The 17,800-nt window shown below is 39.5% G+C and overlaps 2 protein-coding genes across 3 annotated transcripts in view; both read right to left on the bottom strand.

The window, feature by feature from the left end:
- nek7 (NIMA-related kinase 7) overlaps window positions 1-379 on the bottom strand; it is a 56,917-nt gene extending 56,538 nt beyond the window's left edge. Inside the window, exon 1 of the mRNA XM_041039715.1 lies at window positions 72-379. The gene's annotated coding sequence lies outside the window, so the exon portion shown is untranslated. The remainder of the gene's footprint in view (window positions 1-71) is intronic.
- A 6,929-nt stretch (window positions 380-7,308) lies between these two features.
- Window positions 7,309-17,519, bottom strand: lhx9 (LIM homeobox 9). 2 transcript variants are annotated; one of them, XM_041039712.1, is made up of 5 exons: window positions 17,340-17,519; window positions 16,159-16,361; window positions 14,568-14,926; window positions 10,662-10,864; window positions 7,309-7,365 (listed from the first exon to the last, which is right to left on the bottom strand). In XM_041039712.1, the coding sequence occupies exons 1-5, from the start codon at window positions 17,517-17,519 to the stop codon at window positions 7,309-7,311; spliced, it is 1,002 nt and encodes a 333-aa protein (XP_040895646.1). The 2 variants fall into 2 exon arrangements, with proteins under 2 accessions (XP_040895646.1, XP_040895645.1); XM_041039711.1 differs by lacking the exon at window positions 7,309-7,365 and adding an exon at window positions 9,413-10,009.
- Between the last annotated feature and the right edge of the window lie 281 nt (window positions 17,520-17,800).

Genomic DNA, 17,800 nt, shown 5'->3' with positions numbered 1-17,800 from the left:
GTTTACAAGAGGTTCATTAGCTGTTCGTGAGTTTCATAAGTTCAGTCAGCTAGCGCTGTCTCAGTTCTTACCAGGAAGTGGGACTCTGTTGCTAAGCTATTCCTTCTTCACGTTGAGAGTTTCTCCTGATGGTTATGGCGGTTGTCTTTGTTTTGACTTTCCCTTTCTTTCCAAGGTCGCTCCAAAAAGTCGTCTCGACGGGCCTCTCTTCCTGCGTGGCACTGCTGAGCCTGAGCACTCAAAACTTTTTTTTTTCTTGCGGAGACAGAGGCTGTGCTGTAGAGCCAGTCGGGATGTGTACGTGTTTTCAGGCAGTCACTAAACTAGTCTTCAGGCCCCCCTCTCTCTCCCTCATCACCGCACTCCTGACCCGTGTGCGAGTAATGTAAACAACCCAGCATTCCCGGAGCGCCGGGGAGGGGCAAGTGTCAAAGAGTGGAGGGAAGCTGTCAAATACCGCGAGATTCAACAGAGAAACTCAAACACGAACCACGACAACACCCTCACTTTTATTTCTTAAAAATAAATATCTTCGCTCAAAGTTCTCTAACTAGCTTTTTCCAAAGATTTCAACTGCAGCCCACGGCCATTGCACTGTTGTGGATTTGTAATTAGGCCCTTGGTTGTTGTATGTGAATATTTTGGTGACCAGTGGTTGCAGGCACATTGAAATCTTTTACTTGAGTGAAAGCAGAAGTACCTAAAAGTTTAAAAGAAAAAAAAAATGTCACAGAAGGTAAAAGCCCAGCATTCAAAATATACAGAAGTATTACAAGAAGAATATAGGGTACCACCGAGAGCCAAAAGCCAAGCTGTACTGCTACGCTGGAATATTACTACATGACATCAAGTTTTTTCTGTGTCAAATAGTTAATGGTAATTTAATTAACCACAGGTTTTTCAAATTTAGGAAGTTGCACCATGTGCAGACACTACAAGCTAAAAATAAGGTATTAAAACTAGATTTTACAACAGGGACCTTTTTACAAAATAAGGTCCTAAGATAAGGTCATAATTCAGAACGCAGTAGACATCATTCTGAAGTGGTGCAAATTGAATTTAAATTTGCAATTAATGAAAAACAGCATTGGTCTTTTGGGGCCCATCCCCGGAGCGCCGGGTAGGACCTCAGGAAAGTACTTTATCCTCAAATTTTACTTAAGTACTGTACAGTGAATGGACTTAGTTGCTTTCAAACAACAAAATATTAAGACTGGTTATTCTAATTTTGTGTGAGATTACACAGATTGATTTGTTGAGTGTGTATGTGTGAGAGTCTACGAGTGCAAGAGAGAGGTAGATAGGCAGCCAAGGCTTAATGGATTCCCCTGAACACAGAGTCATATGCGCGCACATCAACACAAAGTCTTGCTCACTATTATCACACACATATACATGCAGAACACCCACACATCCCATGACACACACACAGTCTGTAATTGCAAATATCATGAGAATTTATTGACAAAAATGGTATTGCAGACTGACTCCCATGGACATTGAGAGCATCTGCAATTGATCAGCTTACTTTGCTTTGATAAAAGCTTCAGCGCTGATTTCAGACTGACAATTCAAACACTGCTGATACACAAGAAACACATCTGTCTTCTCTCCATCCCCATTGTTAATAATCAACAAGTTAGGTAGGTTTGTGTTTTTTCTCCCTACTTCAATAGCCTTTTTTGTTAACCTCACTGCAAATATGGAAAAGGGAGAGATGCCTGGAGTGTAGGATTTTCTCCCCCTTTTTCTTCAACAACAGTTGAAGATTAAAAGAAACGTCTCACAGAAATCTGTCAATTCTGTATGTGAATAATGCTGTGTGGAATTTAATGGCATGAGTTATATTGGGTTTCCTCTACACCCACATTTTCTTTCAATAAGATCAATGGCGCTCAGTGACAGATAGGGACGGTCTTTTGTATCTTCAAATTTCAGGTTTCTGAGGGAATAATTAGATGGATGGATGAAAAGTAATGCATCAGTCTGCGAGGGGAGCTGCACCCAGAGATCCTCTAGTTCAACACGCATGCCTCCACGTCTGTTTGGTAGAAAACTGTTTAATAATCGTGTTGAATTTCCATTGTTCTAAAAGTGGCTCTCTGCACTGATCTGGTGCTTTAAACCAATAGCAAACTTTTTGTGTTCTTTTTGCTGATATTGTTTATTTAACAGAGAGGATTTCCTTTTGATTTGGGGTGATTTTTTTTTTTTAGCATGAAGAGAGTACTGTCATCTATTTCACTCTCTTTCCCTTAAAACTTTCTGGTGTCGCTTGCAGGTAACCAGAATACAAGGTTCTTCCTCATGGTGAACTGAGGGAGGTTGAATTGCCAGATTTACAGAAATGCTTTGGACATTTTACTGTAAACATGACATGTCAAGTCTGATGTGTTAGAACAAATTCTTATTCATATTTTGGGCCTTTTTATTGAATGAAATTGCCCACAGATATAACCTGATGATTATTAAGTAGAGTTTATGAGAATTCGGCCATTAATGTCTTTTGCTTATGAATATGAACACCAGGAGAGAGCATCTAGAAGCACTTTAGGCCCAAACTGATCTTTGTTTAAGTGCTAATTTCAGATCATTTGTAAAACTGCAAAGTATCTAAATTGTAAAAAAAAAAAAAAAAAAAAAAAACTGTGATAGTCTTGCATGCACACTAGCTCAGTTTTTGTTTTCTTCAACATACACATTTCAGTGAAATTCTGCCTGGGTTTTTCATTGCTAAATATGCAGAATTTTTGCACCCAGAGGCTGAAAGCACATTTTAAATACTTAAAAAGAAAAAAATGTTGATGTTTTCACTCATGTCTTTTATATTTTCCTCTGTGTTGTTGATCTGGCTCAGGGGTTAGGTATGACTGCAATGTGGTAGAGACAGAAGCTACAGTCAAAGCTCCTGTGATCGGGTGCAGACTTCATAGAGACCAGCAGATGGAGGGGAGAGGAGCTGCGTGCATCCTGAAGGTTTAGCAAGAACTGAGAGGTTACACTCTACCAGTACAAAGATGACCTGTCACACACTGAAACATGCCGCATCAATACAGACGAGCTTCCTGTTTATGTACCTCACAGAGCACAGCTATCAGAGGAAAAGAGAGAGGGATTACAGATGGAAATATGTATGAAATGTTGTCTCTCTCTTCATATACCCAGGCGAACTTGGAGGCAGCAAGCATGTGATGCCTGCATTTCCATTTTATTCTCTAATTAATGTTGTTTTGTCTTCAAAGCGCAATTGCAACCCATAGTTATCAGCCTTGATCGCAGCATTTTCAAGGTTGTCTAGATGTGAGCCGTCACATAACAAATACGTGTAAATATAGAATAACAGCACAACAGAGAAATAAAGGATTTATGGCATGTGGAGAGCACTGCGCAAATGAGGCACAGGAGAGATAGTCTGTGATAATGTGAAGGACAAAACTGGCATATTATTTCTGCCTAGATCACTCTATAAAATCTATTTTTCACTGTCTGCTTTTGTGTGTCTGTATTTGTGTTTTGGTGAAAGTGTGTGCGTGTGGACCTGCATGTGCATAAATGTATTTGTTAGTGTATTCCATCTCTTGGCAAACGCCCAGTACTGTGGATCTCTCCACCTGCTCTGCATCAACCAGAGGGGCAGTCCTCCGTCTCGCACACACACACACAGACACAGACACACACACACACACACACATACACACACACATACACTCACACATGTATAAAATACACACACACGCATAGCAGTTGAGCTGTGTCTCATTCACATCATCACCCCTCTGACATCTGCCTATGTGTGTGTCTATGTTTGTGTGTGTCCTGGTGCCGGTGTGTATTTGTGTTAGCAGGGTGGTGGGTGTGCGAGGTGAGGTTAAATAGGTGCCTAGCAATGAGAGGATGGAACTGAGGTGGAACTGGCAGAATATCACGCACACACAGACACAGACACACAGACACACACACACACACACGCACGCACACACACATACACACACACACAAGCAGTGACAGTAGAAAAAAGCACTATCAGAGAAACATGTAAACTGCAGGCGTGGCCTATGCCTCAGTGATCATTCCATACTTTGTTTTGACACTGTCACCTGTCACTGTGTGTGCATGATGTATGACCGTGTATGTGTGTGTCCTTGCAGAGACACACTTTGCTGGAGTTTACAGATCACTCAGACAGGAACTCATTCTCCTTTTAGTTGTCAAAGGCAGTGTGAATTACAGGTGTTGTCAACCACAGTTAATACAACTTTGTTCTGCGCTATCTTGAAAGTAACTACACACTTGTTGCTTTGCACCCAGATTCAGTCAACCATATACGACCTCCTGCATGCTGAGAGTAACTTTGATGGCTACAAGTGTTGGACAGTGTTGATTTGAATGTTTTGCTGGTTTGGTTTCTGTAGTTGCCATGGTGCAAAATCTGATGTCAACATGATAAATGGACACTGGAGATGTCCTCTAATATTTTTTGTTATGACAGGCAGAGTGTAATGTTTATACTTGTACCTGGTTTCTCAGCCGACCTTTATGAGTAACACATTTTTGAGGCAGAACTGACCAAATAGCAAACCTCCCTTGCAAATGTCACAGGTTTGAGCAGTTTTGTAAAAACCTGACCCTGAGAAACTGTATCTGGAACACAAACCTATGTGATTGCATGAGTCTCCAGCAAAGGCCTAACCAGTGGAAATTTGTATTTCTGCAGTAACGTGGCTGGCTTCTTTGCAGCTAAAATTAAGATCCCTTTTGAGGCCTCAAACCACATCAAGCACCTATCAGTCTACTCTACTTTTGACTACACACTTGAAGAACTGAAAACGTCTGTGTTCACATTTTTTTAGACGAGCTGTGTCTTGAATTATATTCACACCCACGTATATGTCGTCTATAAATGCGTTGGGGTGTATTTTTAGTTACTGGCCAACTTTTACTTGGGGAGTTGAACTGAAATGGTAAAGCACAGTGTCACATAAATCAGAACACTGAATCTTTATGAACAAACTGCTTGTGTGACAGCAAACATGCAGCATTGTCTGCATTGTTTCTGCACAGTCATAGCACACAGAGGCTGTCATTGAACAGGCAGAAGACATGAGGGGGGAGGAGGATGTCAGTTGGCAGAGGCCCTCCTTTCTTACTTGTTGAGGTCTCTGCACGCACAGACAATATTCTACTTATCTTTTTACATTGATTAATGCAAAAGTATGGAGGGTGAAAATAGGTTGTAACAGCTGGATTTCATGGTTTTTACAGTGAGCTAATGGACCAAAGATACATGCGGTGCTCAAATGCTTGAGTGCAGTATAGTCACAAGGGAACATCATCCAGCCCTCTGTATTTTTCTCTCCATGTATTTTTTCATTCTTCACATCAGATAATATATCTTTGGAAATGCCTGGAATAGGGTGAAGCAATCCTACTGGCAAGAAGGTGGTGGATCAGGCATTGCTTATACAAATACACACATACATGCACATACTAATGTTGCAATAGGATGCATTCCAGTCACCAATAGCCCAACAGCAAACCCCTGAAATTCTTGTCAACACGGGGCCATGACGTTGTCCAGAAATTTCATCCTGCAGCTCCAGAACTGAGCAGGGCTGGCTGTGTTTGTTTGTGTTTCCTCTCCAGCCCCGCTTCCTGTAGCTCTGTGGTGTCAACCCGCCCACCGTCCTCCCGTCAGACCCGGGGAACACAGCCCTGCTGCCACAGCGCATAGGCACCCCAGCGACTGAGGTTTCCTCTTGGACTGACTGAAGTGTTTGCTGTTTCCCACATTGTTGGAATTCAACACCAGCCTGTTTACTGGTCCCCATGTGGCTTCAGTCTCTCTCTCCCTCTCTCTCCCCCCTCCTCTTTCTTTCTCTTTTTTCTCCTTCCACAACACACCTTCTTTACATCGCATACATAGCATTCATACTAAGTAATTAGTCAGTACACCTCCAAACTATGAAGAAATTGTGTTCATGTCTATACAACAGTTTGTGTGTAACAATCTCCAACCATTTTGCTACATATTTCAGATACGACTCAAACGTTGCTTAATCGTTGTTGTTGTTTTTTTTACCTTTATTACAAAAACATTTATGTGTGCAGATGTGTGATTATACTTTTGGAGTTTTAAATTGAACTAAAAAAAAAAAAAAAATACCGTATACTATAAATAGTGAAAAATGCCACACCTCATACAATCTATAGGAGCAGGCGAGGCCAAGTGTTTATGACATGACATGCACAAGAGATATACTGCTTTTACAAATATCCACAATAATCTGATAAGAAGCCAATAATGTTTTACCCTCTACAGTAAGCTGAATGTCAAAACAAATAAGCTTGAAGCAGTACTGTCCATGTCCTCACAATGACAGTTTTTTTTTTTGTTCCACTGTGAAGTACTCCGTGGGCATCAGGGACATCATTTTCATATGTTTTATTTTGCAGCTGACAATGAATCATACAGTGAATCAAAGGAAATAATATACATCTCAAGGAAAATGTTAACAAGATGATGAGGCGCATGCAAAATGAGAATCTCTTCTTTATCTGCTTTGTTTTTTCACTTCCTTCCCTCGGTACAGCCAGATGGCAAAGCTCCAGCTCTGCAGTCCCCTTCATACACTCATCATATTTGATGGGCATCCTGCTGCCGAGTTTCAAGGAGGCCATGTGTTTATGAAATGACACTTGTGACAAAAGAAAACTTCTATTTAGCAAGCTGATTCTTGGGTGGGGTGCACGGGGGCAGCAGCGCGTGTGTGCATTTGTGTTTGTGTGTGTAATAGTGTGTATAGTGGACAACAAGGATTGTGGGAATGTACATATTGTGCTTACATAGGAGCAAGGCAGTGGGACAAGGTTCTGTGTGTAGTGTGTGTGCGTGTGTGTGTGTGTTCATATCTGTAACATCCATACCGTCTCTGTTTCACACTCTTGTCATGATGGATGCCTGCTGTCTTAATCACATCCTTTGTCTTTCTGTGATTTTTTTTCTTTACTATGTTACAATACATTTTATTATCATTTTTGTGCATTTACCATTCCAATACAGAATTTTTTTTTTTCACACTGATATCATAAATTTCATACATTGTGGGGTCTCCTCCGTTGATGGATTCAAACATTCAGGACAAACTTTTGTTTTTTTTTTTAAAAAATCATTTGTTGTACATTTGCAACTGAAACAGGTTTTATGATGGTTGTTTATTTGTTCTCAATTTGCTATCATCTTATCCTAATATTGTCTTTGTCTTCAATGGTGAGGAATTCCCATCAAAGTTTTCCCCTTCTGTTAATACTTTAGGGAATTTTCAAACGTCGGGATGTATGGCTGTAATGCCCCAAGATTTGTTCTCCCTGAAAGAAACGATAGAGTAAGAATATATTAACTACAGAGCAACCTGGCTTTACGGGGTCTGCATTTACTCTTCATTTTAGGTTTATCAATATGTTATGCATATATATATACTGTATAGGTATATAGATATATATCAATATATGCTTTGCAGCATTCCTTTGATCTAAATTTTAAAGCCATGTTCATGCATTAAAAAGCAATTTCATATTTTTGACTGCAGGGTTTAGATGCAAATCCATGGGGCATTACGTTAAAAACCATAAACATCATAAAATAGGAAATAGAAATTAAAAATGGAGGCAAAAATGAGGACGTTTAACTGGTCATCAATAACTGAATGCTTTCTCATTTGTTGATGTGATAAACGAAAATTGTATTCAAGAAAGAACACAAAAATGGCAAGTGTAATGAAAAATAAAACCCATTTAAAGCAAAGTATTTTTATTCACACAAATTTAATAAGATATATAACAACCGTTTGGTCCATAAATATTTAAGGGGAAATAGTTTCTATACACCATCTTTATCAAGAAACAGGGAAACATGGACAATCTTGATAGAACACTTACTGTACTCAACTATTAACACGAAGATCAATATATAAGGTTCTTGGATTAACCAACTATATCTGAAAGAGTGCACAAATGCTTTCTATGACATCGCTGCCCCCTTTTTAACAGGATACACCATAAAAAGATCTTCGGAAATAAGATGCAAAACAGTACAAAACTAGTGAGGCGTCAAAAGGATGTGAATCAGTTAACAAAGAACACATATATCCTGAATTTCACAAACTTTCTCCCAAGTTATAGTATAAGGCACATAGTAGAACTGAGTTAGGCATCTACTTCATTAAGTAGATCTAGAGAACCACTTTGTTCTACAATAGAACAAACTGTGACGCTCACAATGAAATGTATCAACTCCACTGAAGGTTTGCTCTTTCTTTCTTTTCTCTCTATCTTTCAGCCAGAAGAAACATGTTTTTGGTCTGTTCAGTGGCAAGTGTCATTAAAGAAAGTATAAATATGGCCAAAAAAGAGAACATATGGACAATGATTTCCCACTGGCTGCCTCTTACGACTCCACCCATCTGAGGTCATTTGAATGTTCATGTCAGCTCGACAAATCTAGTCTGCAACGTCGCAACCACTTAATTTCTCACCCCTACTCCTTTTCCCTTTTTGAAAATCACATTGTTACCCTGAGCAACATGATAAAAACAATAATGCACTTTTCACTGGGCAGTATATTGTCACTGTGCAATTGAGTTTAGCTGTGGATCTATGGATATGTTAACTAGGATTTATCCATTTGACTACGGTTAATCTATGAGGCCAGCAAATCGGAAAAAAGTGCTCTGTCATGAAAACAGTCGATTACAACAGTGCCCATAAACTGCTCTCCAATCTCAATTTCTGGTGCTGATTTCTAATTTTCGAGAAATGTCTACCAATGTGACTGCATTACATGTTGAACAGTTACCACTGTACAGATTGTGGGATTTGCTGTTTTTTTTTTTTCTCTTAATCACAGTAGAGTTGTGAATCAAGACAAAAATGTGTGTGTGGTTTCAGCATCTACCTGCCATATAAGCTGCGATGGTTAGATGCTTATAATGCAATTTAGACGTTCTACATGTAGCTCTGTGAGATATCCCAATGTCTGATTCCATCCAACTCAGTCTCAAAGACTGAAACATTCGGAAATAATTAAAGCCTGTTTTCTGGAGTTACCCATATACAGAACATTCTACAAGTTTATTTCCCAAATTATTCCAAAACAGAAAAAAAATCTTTAAATTGGATAGTGCGAACACAGTGCATACATATACAGGTTTCTGAGGGCAAAATATTCATATTATTTTAAAATTTACCAATTAACCATAAATTAGGGAGGGCTCATTTTATCATAATTCAATACAAATGTACAAATCAAATCAAATCAAGTAAAACTATTTTTCCAGACAAGCTTCAAGTTTAGTTTTTTTGTTGTTTTTTTTCCAATAAACCGTGGAATACATGACAATTTTCTAATGCCTTCAACTTCAAAATGTCCTGTCCAAAATCAGTTTCTGCATACTGTAAGTCAACTACAGACACGGCTGCCATGCGGTTTCAAATGCTACACATTAAAATGATTTCCTTGTGTTTTAATGTGGTCGCTGCTGTTCTTGCTCTTGTTGTTCTTGTTTGTGTACACAGTACAGCACTTTCTGTTCCAAGGAGCTGTCTCTGGTTGATTTAAAGGTGTCACTTAAAAAAATAAAATGTAAATTGAGGAAATAAAATAAAATTAAAATAAAAATAAAAATAAAAATAAAAACAAAACAAAACAAATAAAAATCAGATAAAATAAAAAAAAAATCAGTCTGCTAGAGATAGCTTGTTAGAAAAGGTTTGTCAAGGTAGTTTGCGAAGGGCTCCCCGAATCATGGCTGTCCAAACTAGAGGTGACGGAGGTCACTACAGTGATAGAGGGGTTTGTCAGGTCTGTTAGTGTGGCCGCGCTGGAGGGGGGGGTCAGGGCCCCACTGTCGGATGAGGGTGGAGGGAGTGAGGTGCCATCAGCCTTATCAACACCTCCATTCTCCTGTCGCAAAACGTTCCTTCTGAATTTGGCTCTTGCGTTTTGGAACCAAACCTGCAAACCAATCCCAATGTGGCTTTTACTTTTTATGTTTAAGTAGGATTAATTTTTTAAAAAGAATCATTTGTACAGTAGTTTACATATCAAGTAATCACAGCTATCACTGTATCAAGTTGCCCTTGCCTTATAGATGTGTGTATAAATATCTAAATATTTAAATGGCAATTGTCAGACATTATTTTGAGCTAAAGGGGCAGATAACAATGAACCAGTTAGCTCCTGACTGAAGACTGAATACAAAAATGTGGATTTGAATAGCAAATCAAAACAATAATCCTATCCTTTTAAAACCTTTGTCTGTGAAAGCTAAAATTACACCTTTTTCTGGTCCACAGATAAAAAGGACATGTGCACTCTCGTTATTAATAATATTAACAACAGTTTTAAACTTAAATTCCTGCGCTTAAGCACTACTTTTCTCTTTTCTTTCCCAAAAAAAATTATCATTTAAGAATCTATAAATTTTCTGATAAGAAACCCCTGGATATACATCTAATGACTAAATGGACCAACCAAACAAACAAAAACAAAAAAGATGGCTTCAATGATCATTTTGGTGTGAGATGGGAGGGACATGGAGGAGGAGTGGGGTGCAGACGCAGATATGGGGTGATCAGATCAGTAAGAAGAATGGCTCTGTGCTTACCTGTAGAACTCTCTTAGTGAGGCCCGTTTTCTGGGCCAGCTGCTTTAAGTCCTTGGCATCGGGGTTGTGGTTGATGGCAAAGTAGGATTTCATTGTCCGCAGCTGATGGTGTTTGAAGGAGGTCCGCATGCGTTTGGTCTTCTGTGTTGGAGGGTAGGCCTGCTGGTCCCGGTCCAAGTGATCGGTGTCATTCTCGTTACAGCCTGAGAGGGCAGAGAGCAGAACGCAGGGGTGACTGAGAGTCAGAAAGGACAACAGCTTAAACTTTTTTAGCTCAGCAAACATTTTAGTTTTCTTTAAACTTCTGTTTCCAAATTAATTTTCAGTTCGCTCAAGAATTTTCTTGAGACAATTGACAAATGAACAGCTTCATTTAAAGCAAATCACTTATCCTCACTACCATAAGGATAATGTGTCTGAAATCAAGAAACTATTCAATAAAATGTTTTTCATCAGTAACTAATAAAATGTTTGAGGGCTCAGTATTAAACTAAATATCTTGTTACGTGGTCAGAGTTTGCAGAGAGAAAGAGATAGAGAAAATCAAGGCTGTCACACAGTATATGAACTTAAGAAAGTTCATACATTTTCTTAGGGCTGTCGTCATGGTAAATACTGTGAAAGTTTTGTATGCTTATATTATGTAATTAGAATATGTGAATCAGTGGCAGTCAAGAAACTGACTAACCTAACAGAACAGAAAATTTTTTTAGCTCTCTTCTGCGTATTGGAGGTTTTGATTCTTGCGTTTTTAATATAAACTGTGCTTGGAGAGTTCAAAAAAAGCAAAATGATGTATTTTAACATTTTTACACTGGGATTGGGCAAAGTTCTGCTTGTGTTTGCAAAGACTAACAGGCCTAATGGGCCTCATTTGTCAACAGCTTGGTGTGTAAAATACTTAAAGATGGTGATGTGCAAAAATGGATCCACTAAATTAAAAGCATGCATGGCAGCAGTGCTGCTGAAACCTTTACCACAGCATTGAAAAATAAAATTCAAACTTGCTATTTCAGTAATGTATTTTTTTAATAATTTGCACAGTTCTCTGCTATTACTACAAACAAAATTCCACTGTCCAATAAGTACTTGCATGTGACTGACTGTCGAACAGTGATGTGATTTCAGCCAATAAAAATAAAAAATATCAACTGACAATTTTTTTTCCCATGGAATTTAAAATGTAGGTTAAAGCAGATGCTGTAAGATCTCATCACTTGTTGCAAATGCAGAGGAACACTGGCCAGCAAAGAATAGGATTTCTAATTTATACAGTAAGCTGTAGTCATTTTCTTGTCTCCCTGAAACCAAAATCATGACCAGTTGTTATTCTTTGTGGCTGATAAAATATCAAATGAATTATATCAACACATCATCATACGGATGCAGAGCAAACTGTTTTCCCTCAAATGAATTATTGGGTTCAATCACACTTACATGGCAGATTTCATAAACTATGGGACACATGTTTTACATGTGTGCTATTATATTATGGTACTCGTTATGGTGTAAATTATGTTTTTGTTATATGAGACTTCCTCTTGTGACACTGATAAATAAAACACCCACAAAACAATATGACAGTCATGGACATCTATGCTCTTCTGTTCCAGCTTTCACTGGATTGTGTTTCACTAGGTATTACCCACTAGGGGTCTCTATATCCAAACAAGACCAAACTTTACAGAGTGGTGTGGAATACTCAGTAGACCCACACCTTTCCCTGGTGAAAACAAACATGAATGTGCTCGCTAAAGCAGAAACAAAACCTTGAACTACACCTTGTCCTATTTGTCATGAATATGAGTCTCCTGATCTGCAGAACGATACATTAACATGAACAGAGAAAGGTATTATAGCTGTGTTTGTGATATTATAGCACAACAAAAAAAAAAAGAAGGGGGGGTGGGGGGTTCACTTCGGATGAGAGACAATATCAAGACTAAATCTTTCAGTTGGTCCCTAAATTAATTAATTAATTGTATTTTGTTTTTTGTTTTCCATTAAATTTTTTATGTTAAATTTCTGGGCTATTTTGAAAGTGGTAAGTTGATCACAAATTCATCATATAATTAAAACATTTAATATTTCAAAAGGGAAACAAGGGTTGTCACTTAAGCATAAAAAGACAATAAGCCTTGTTTTAAATGAAAAAAAAAAAAGGATTATATTTTATTTAAATATCCCAAATGAAAAATATAATATTCCCAGTGGGACCTTTACTGTGTCTGTGGTGCTTGATAATGAGTTCATAGGGGCATCGTCTCCCTGTATTTTATGATTTTATGTCTTTCTCTATTACAATAGGATTTTCTTATGTTTGCCTTTTCTTTCTTTCTTTTTTTTTTTTTTTTACCTGTTGTGGTTGCATTACCTTTAAACGCTTTGTTTAAGTAATCATATTGTCCCATTAAAGAAAATCTTACAGAACCACAGTGATTATTTTCCTAGCAAGGGATCCATGAGAACTTTAGGATTTGCATAATCTCTTGGAATTGTGTTTACGAATAACAAACCAAAAGCCCTTTCAACCGGAGCGCTGACTGTACAGTGTTGTGCTTTCAGCCCCTGGCCTCTCCCTGCAGCAGGCCCCTCTGCACGGCGCTGCTGTGTCCCTGAGAACTGTGCTGACCGCCGCACAGGAGGCCAGGGATTCCAACGTCACCTTCAATTAACGAAGAACAATTAACGCGCAGATTACCCTTATTCCTCCCTATTCACCAGGAACAGAGGAAACTTGGCGCACAATGACAAACTTTCTCAACCGCACACTAATTCGCAGAAAGCGACAACAAAATGGGGACGCTGCAGGGGTGGGGTGGGGGTCGGGTTATAACATTCAGCGATTCAATGCAAGTTGTTAGATGAAACTTAAATTTAACATCATCTTGATGTACACGGCCGTGGCTGTTTTTTTTTTTTTTTTTTTTTTTTTTTTTTTGTTCTTCCCGCAAAGGTCAAACACACTTAAAACATGATATGATTTTGGCCTTAATTTAGCTGAGATTTTTACGCAACAGTCCTTAACTACATTTACACCATTCACGCCCATACCATGCACTCATTTTGGTCTAAATTGGTCTCAATTGCAGAAGTCGATGAGCAGGTTGACGGCGAGGTCAAATTTCGATCATTCTCCGTGCAACACACGCCACAGTTTCACGCACAGGAACGTTGCGTTCAGACGCGTGTGCAGAAAGCTGCCGATCAATTAGCCCACGGCTGCGGTCGTTCACCTGTATTTGCAGAACCTACAGGACACGTGTATTAATTTAATGCATGTAAGGCGGTCTGCTACAGCTGGAGCATTAAGGAACCGTCTGGATTAAAGAGCGAACTGCAAAAAAAAAATCTACTAAGATTTTCTTTTAATAATTGAAGAAAAACTTCATTTATTTATTTATTTATTTATAACGGCGATTAGACGTAACCTTAATTGTTTCTGCTGCCGTATTTAAAAATAAAAGTACAATTACATGGATAGGACGATATAAAGTGCATAAATATATAAACAACAATGCACCAAAAGGTTCCCAAACTAGGGTCCAGGGACAACTGGGGGTCTTTCAGTGAGTTCCACGAGGATTTAACCTACATGAAGACTGGCTAAATGTTTAATTAACATTAATTAACGAATGTTATTTTCTAGACGTGACTACAGTTTAGTTAAAAAAAAAAGTTTCACCGTCCTCCACTGCTGGGCCTGCCCATACATCATGTAGGGGAAACAGTTAGAGGCTATAGAGGCTATAGGCTATAGGCTATAGGTTTGTGCCATAATTAACAACGAGAAACTTAGTGTAAGTATGACTATTTACAGATTATTTTCGAATGTTTGTCTAATATGTACGTTTGTACGCTCTTGCCTCGGTGTGAGGCTCCGCTCCGAGCAGCATGCTGGCTCACCTGTGTTGTAGCTGGGTATATCTATCCCCATCGCCGGGCTCTTCCTCTTGCGCGGCCTTCCCTTCTGTGCCGTACCGGTGCCGTTGAAATAAGGTAGGGTGAGGCCGCCGCCCTTGGCTGCCAGCTCGGCAAAGTTGAGCTGGGGGTGGTATTCCGGTCCCTGCACCAGCGTCTCGAAGTGGAGCCGGCAGTACACCAGGCTGTCCTTCATGCCGAAGTGGTCGCCCGTGGTCAGCGTCTTGTTGCAAGTGGTGCACGTGAAGCAGCTCAGGTGGTACACGGAGTCGCGAGCTCGCATCACCATCTCCGAGGCCGATATCCCGAGGTGGCAGCGCGCGCACCTCTGCACGGAGAACCTTCTGGAACAGACAAATCGTCAAGACTCCTCATACATAGAGACCAAAGGGGACAAACACAAGCACAGAAGTTCGGGGCAAGTTTACCAAAAATACGATCTGCACTGTCAGGTAGGCTGACTGGGTTTTTGGCTCATATGCATTTCTCGTGCATTTCACTGACAAAGGAATTTGTGAATCTGACACAACGTCCTGGTGTGTAGGTCTGCTGTAACAAGCCAACACACTGAGATTACATTCTGTAATGGCCACATCTGGTCTACAACTGAGTGACGGCTGGTCCATAGGCCACATTTTGTTTAGTGTGAAAATATTTGTATGTGCACAAATATTTTCTGTCTTTAATAAGTCACTGAACTCCTCAGTGACAAAAACTACAACTGCTAAACCAGTCTATTTAACATTGAGCACAAAAGGCGACCTGTAGGCTAAAGGTTGAACTATACTATTAGAAAGGTGAGACAGCTGACACATTTCGCCTGGACATTTAACATTTTTTACTCGTGGAGCATTTTACTACTGTCATGCATTGTAAATACCATTCTGGCCTATGCATGGCTGTATGGCTAAATAAATGTATGTTAAAATATGGGCTAACGTCTGACCCACAAAATATTTTTTTCAGCACTTATTTTAGGGCACGCCGGGCCACCGTACACGCTGCTGACAAAAGCCACTAAGGAAGGTTACTTTTAAACGAAAACAGCAGAACTGTATAATGGTGCAGGCCTGCTCCTTTGTTTCTGAGAGAGTGACTCATACATTAAGTTGGTGTAGTTTATATTACACTCAGAGCTATAGAAACTATTACATCTGAGCCACGAACGAATAAAAATACAATTTCATAACATAACTTATTCCCAATTAACGCCGTGCAGGGCCCCTGGGAGGATGTTATGATTTTATTTAGACAAGCATGAAGCCTAATTTGGTCCAAAAGGCTTCGACATAATTCTAGGTGAACAGCCACAGCCTGTTGAATCAGTGCTTACAGTTACTGTAATGCATATAAAAATATTTTCTTTTGTTAAAAGTAAAAGTTTGATCACTTAAGAGTTTGAAATACAATTACAATACATTTTATTTCTACAAAGCCAGGAGCTTTAATGGAACCTTGTGTGCATGTGTGAGTGAGTGTACGCGCGTGCGTGTACGCGTGGCACAGTGATTTTTTTTTTTTTTTTTAAAGACCAAAAGGTAAAATTGCTTGAATGGTTAACCTTAATTTTTCTTACCTGTAGTAATCCTCTTTGCAATAGATACTCCCATCCTTGGCAAAACACGTTAGCTCCGACTCCAGCGCTAGTTTACATTCACAGCATTTGAGACACCGCAGGTGCCACTGTTTGTCCACGGCCAGGAGGTAGTATCTATCCGAAATCTTGCCGCCACAGCCGGCGCACAGAGCAGGCTTCTCCGGGCTCATAGAAGGCATGGTCTGCGTTCAGAGAGAGAGGGAGAGGGAGAGAGAGAAGAAAGCTCATGGTAACTACTTTCTTCGAGAGACTGACTGAAACGTACATTGTGCAAAAAAAACAGCAACAACAGGCCTTTAGCAGCTTTCTGGGCATGAAATAAAACTTTTTTTTTTATCTATAAAGCAGCCTCGGTAAGGCCCTTTGAAGAGCACTTTAAACGACAAATGCGAGTTTCATGTTCTCATAGGCCCCACTGGAGGAATAAACACTATCTTTGGAACAACTGTGTTTCTAAAAGTAATCAAATATCGAGGAGAATGACAGACATTTGTTCTGCTACCCTAACCTTTTATTACTTTAATCTCTCTTTTCTTTGTTGACATGAAGCTCAAAGCAAACAGCAAATTCACTTTAACAATTTTTTGGGGGGACAAACAAATATTTAAAATACTGAATATATTCGAAAACGTGTAAAAACAAATTTCCAGTTTTTATACGAGCAAAAAGCACAATTGAAGGTATAATAATAATAACAACAATAATAATCAAAATAATTCCTCGTGTTTTTGTCAAGTTATTGTAGATATATAATTGCACCTGCAATTGTTAAATTACAACAAAATATTACTGCTCTAATGTACAAGGTTTTATTTGATGACACGAGGAATAAAGTGTGTTTCAAATATATTTAGTCAACTGGATGCAAAGTTGCAGCTACTTCATGATTTTAGTAATTACTTTGTACAGATATTGTAATGATAGGAAATTTAAACTCACTATGCAACAAAAATGGATTTTTGCATCAAGGTTTAGACTAAAATATTTTATAAGACTTGACCAGAAAGAAATCCTCCTCACCAGTCTCCTACTTACCCCCCAAACAACTGCACATTTTCCTGCACGTTAACGGCGCCGCAGTCGTCGTCTAACGCAGCGACGAGGTATTAAAAACGAGTTTTAGCATCATGAATTCAAACACAGGTCGACCTGGCTCTTACCGACTCTCTCCCGTTGAGTTGCATGCCCTTCGCCAGGCGCGACTCCGTTTTCGACCTTCTCTCCATCTCCTCCATGATGCCTTGGATGTGATCCCCGGAGATCCCGTGGAAAAGCATGGCTCCCGGTCCTGGACGCAACGTGCAACTGCCTGCCTCTGTCTTGCAGCCCACAACTTCCATATACTGTACTGCAGCGCTGCGCCCCGCTCTCTCAGCGCATCCAAGTGGGCTCTGAGGCTCTGAGAGAGGCACACACAACAACAGCACAACCCCAGAGATTCAGATCAGCTCCTCGACAGAGTGCAAAGGCAACTGGAAGAAAAGAAGAAGAAAAAAAAAAAAACCGAAGAAACTACAACATGGGTGGGACAGGAGGAGTGGTGTTGGTGGTGGTGGTGCACCAGCTTTTTCCTTCTTCCCGGGAATGTCTCTCCTCCAGAAAAAAAAAAAATATATAGTCC

This window comes from Toxotes jaculatrix, chromosome 6 (genome assembly GCF_017976425.1).
Source record: "Toxotes jaculatrix isolate fToxJac2 chromosome 6, fToxJac2.pri, whole genome shotgun sequence".
In the NCBI taxonomy this organism is placed as follows: domain Eukaryota; kingdom Metazoa; phylum Chordata; class Actinopteri; family Toxotidae; genus Toxotes; species Toxotes jaculatrix.
Note: the sequence above shows the minus strand (reverse complement) of the source record. Positions and strands in the feature narration are given on the sequence as shown.

Bases quoted from the DNA above. Each gene is read 5' to 3' on its own strand.
- lhx9 (XM_041039711.1), bottom strand. From the start codon at position 17,519: ATGGAAGTTGTGGGCTGCAAGACAGAGGCAGGCAGTTGCACGTTGCGT. The intron at 10,865-14,567 runs GTGAGCCAGCAT...CTGCCCTCTCAG, and splicing joins TATACCCAGCTACAACACAG to GCTGTAACGAGAATGACACC. The intron at 10,010-10,661 runs GTAAGCACAGAG...ATTGGTTTGCAG, and splicing joins TCACTAAGAGAGTTCTACAG to GTTTGGTTCCAAAACGCAAG.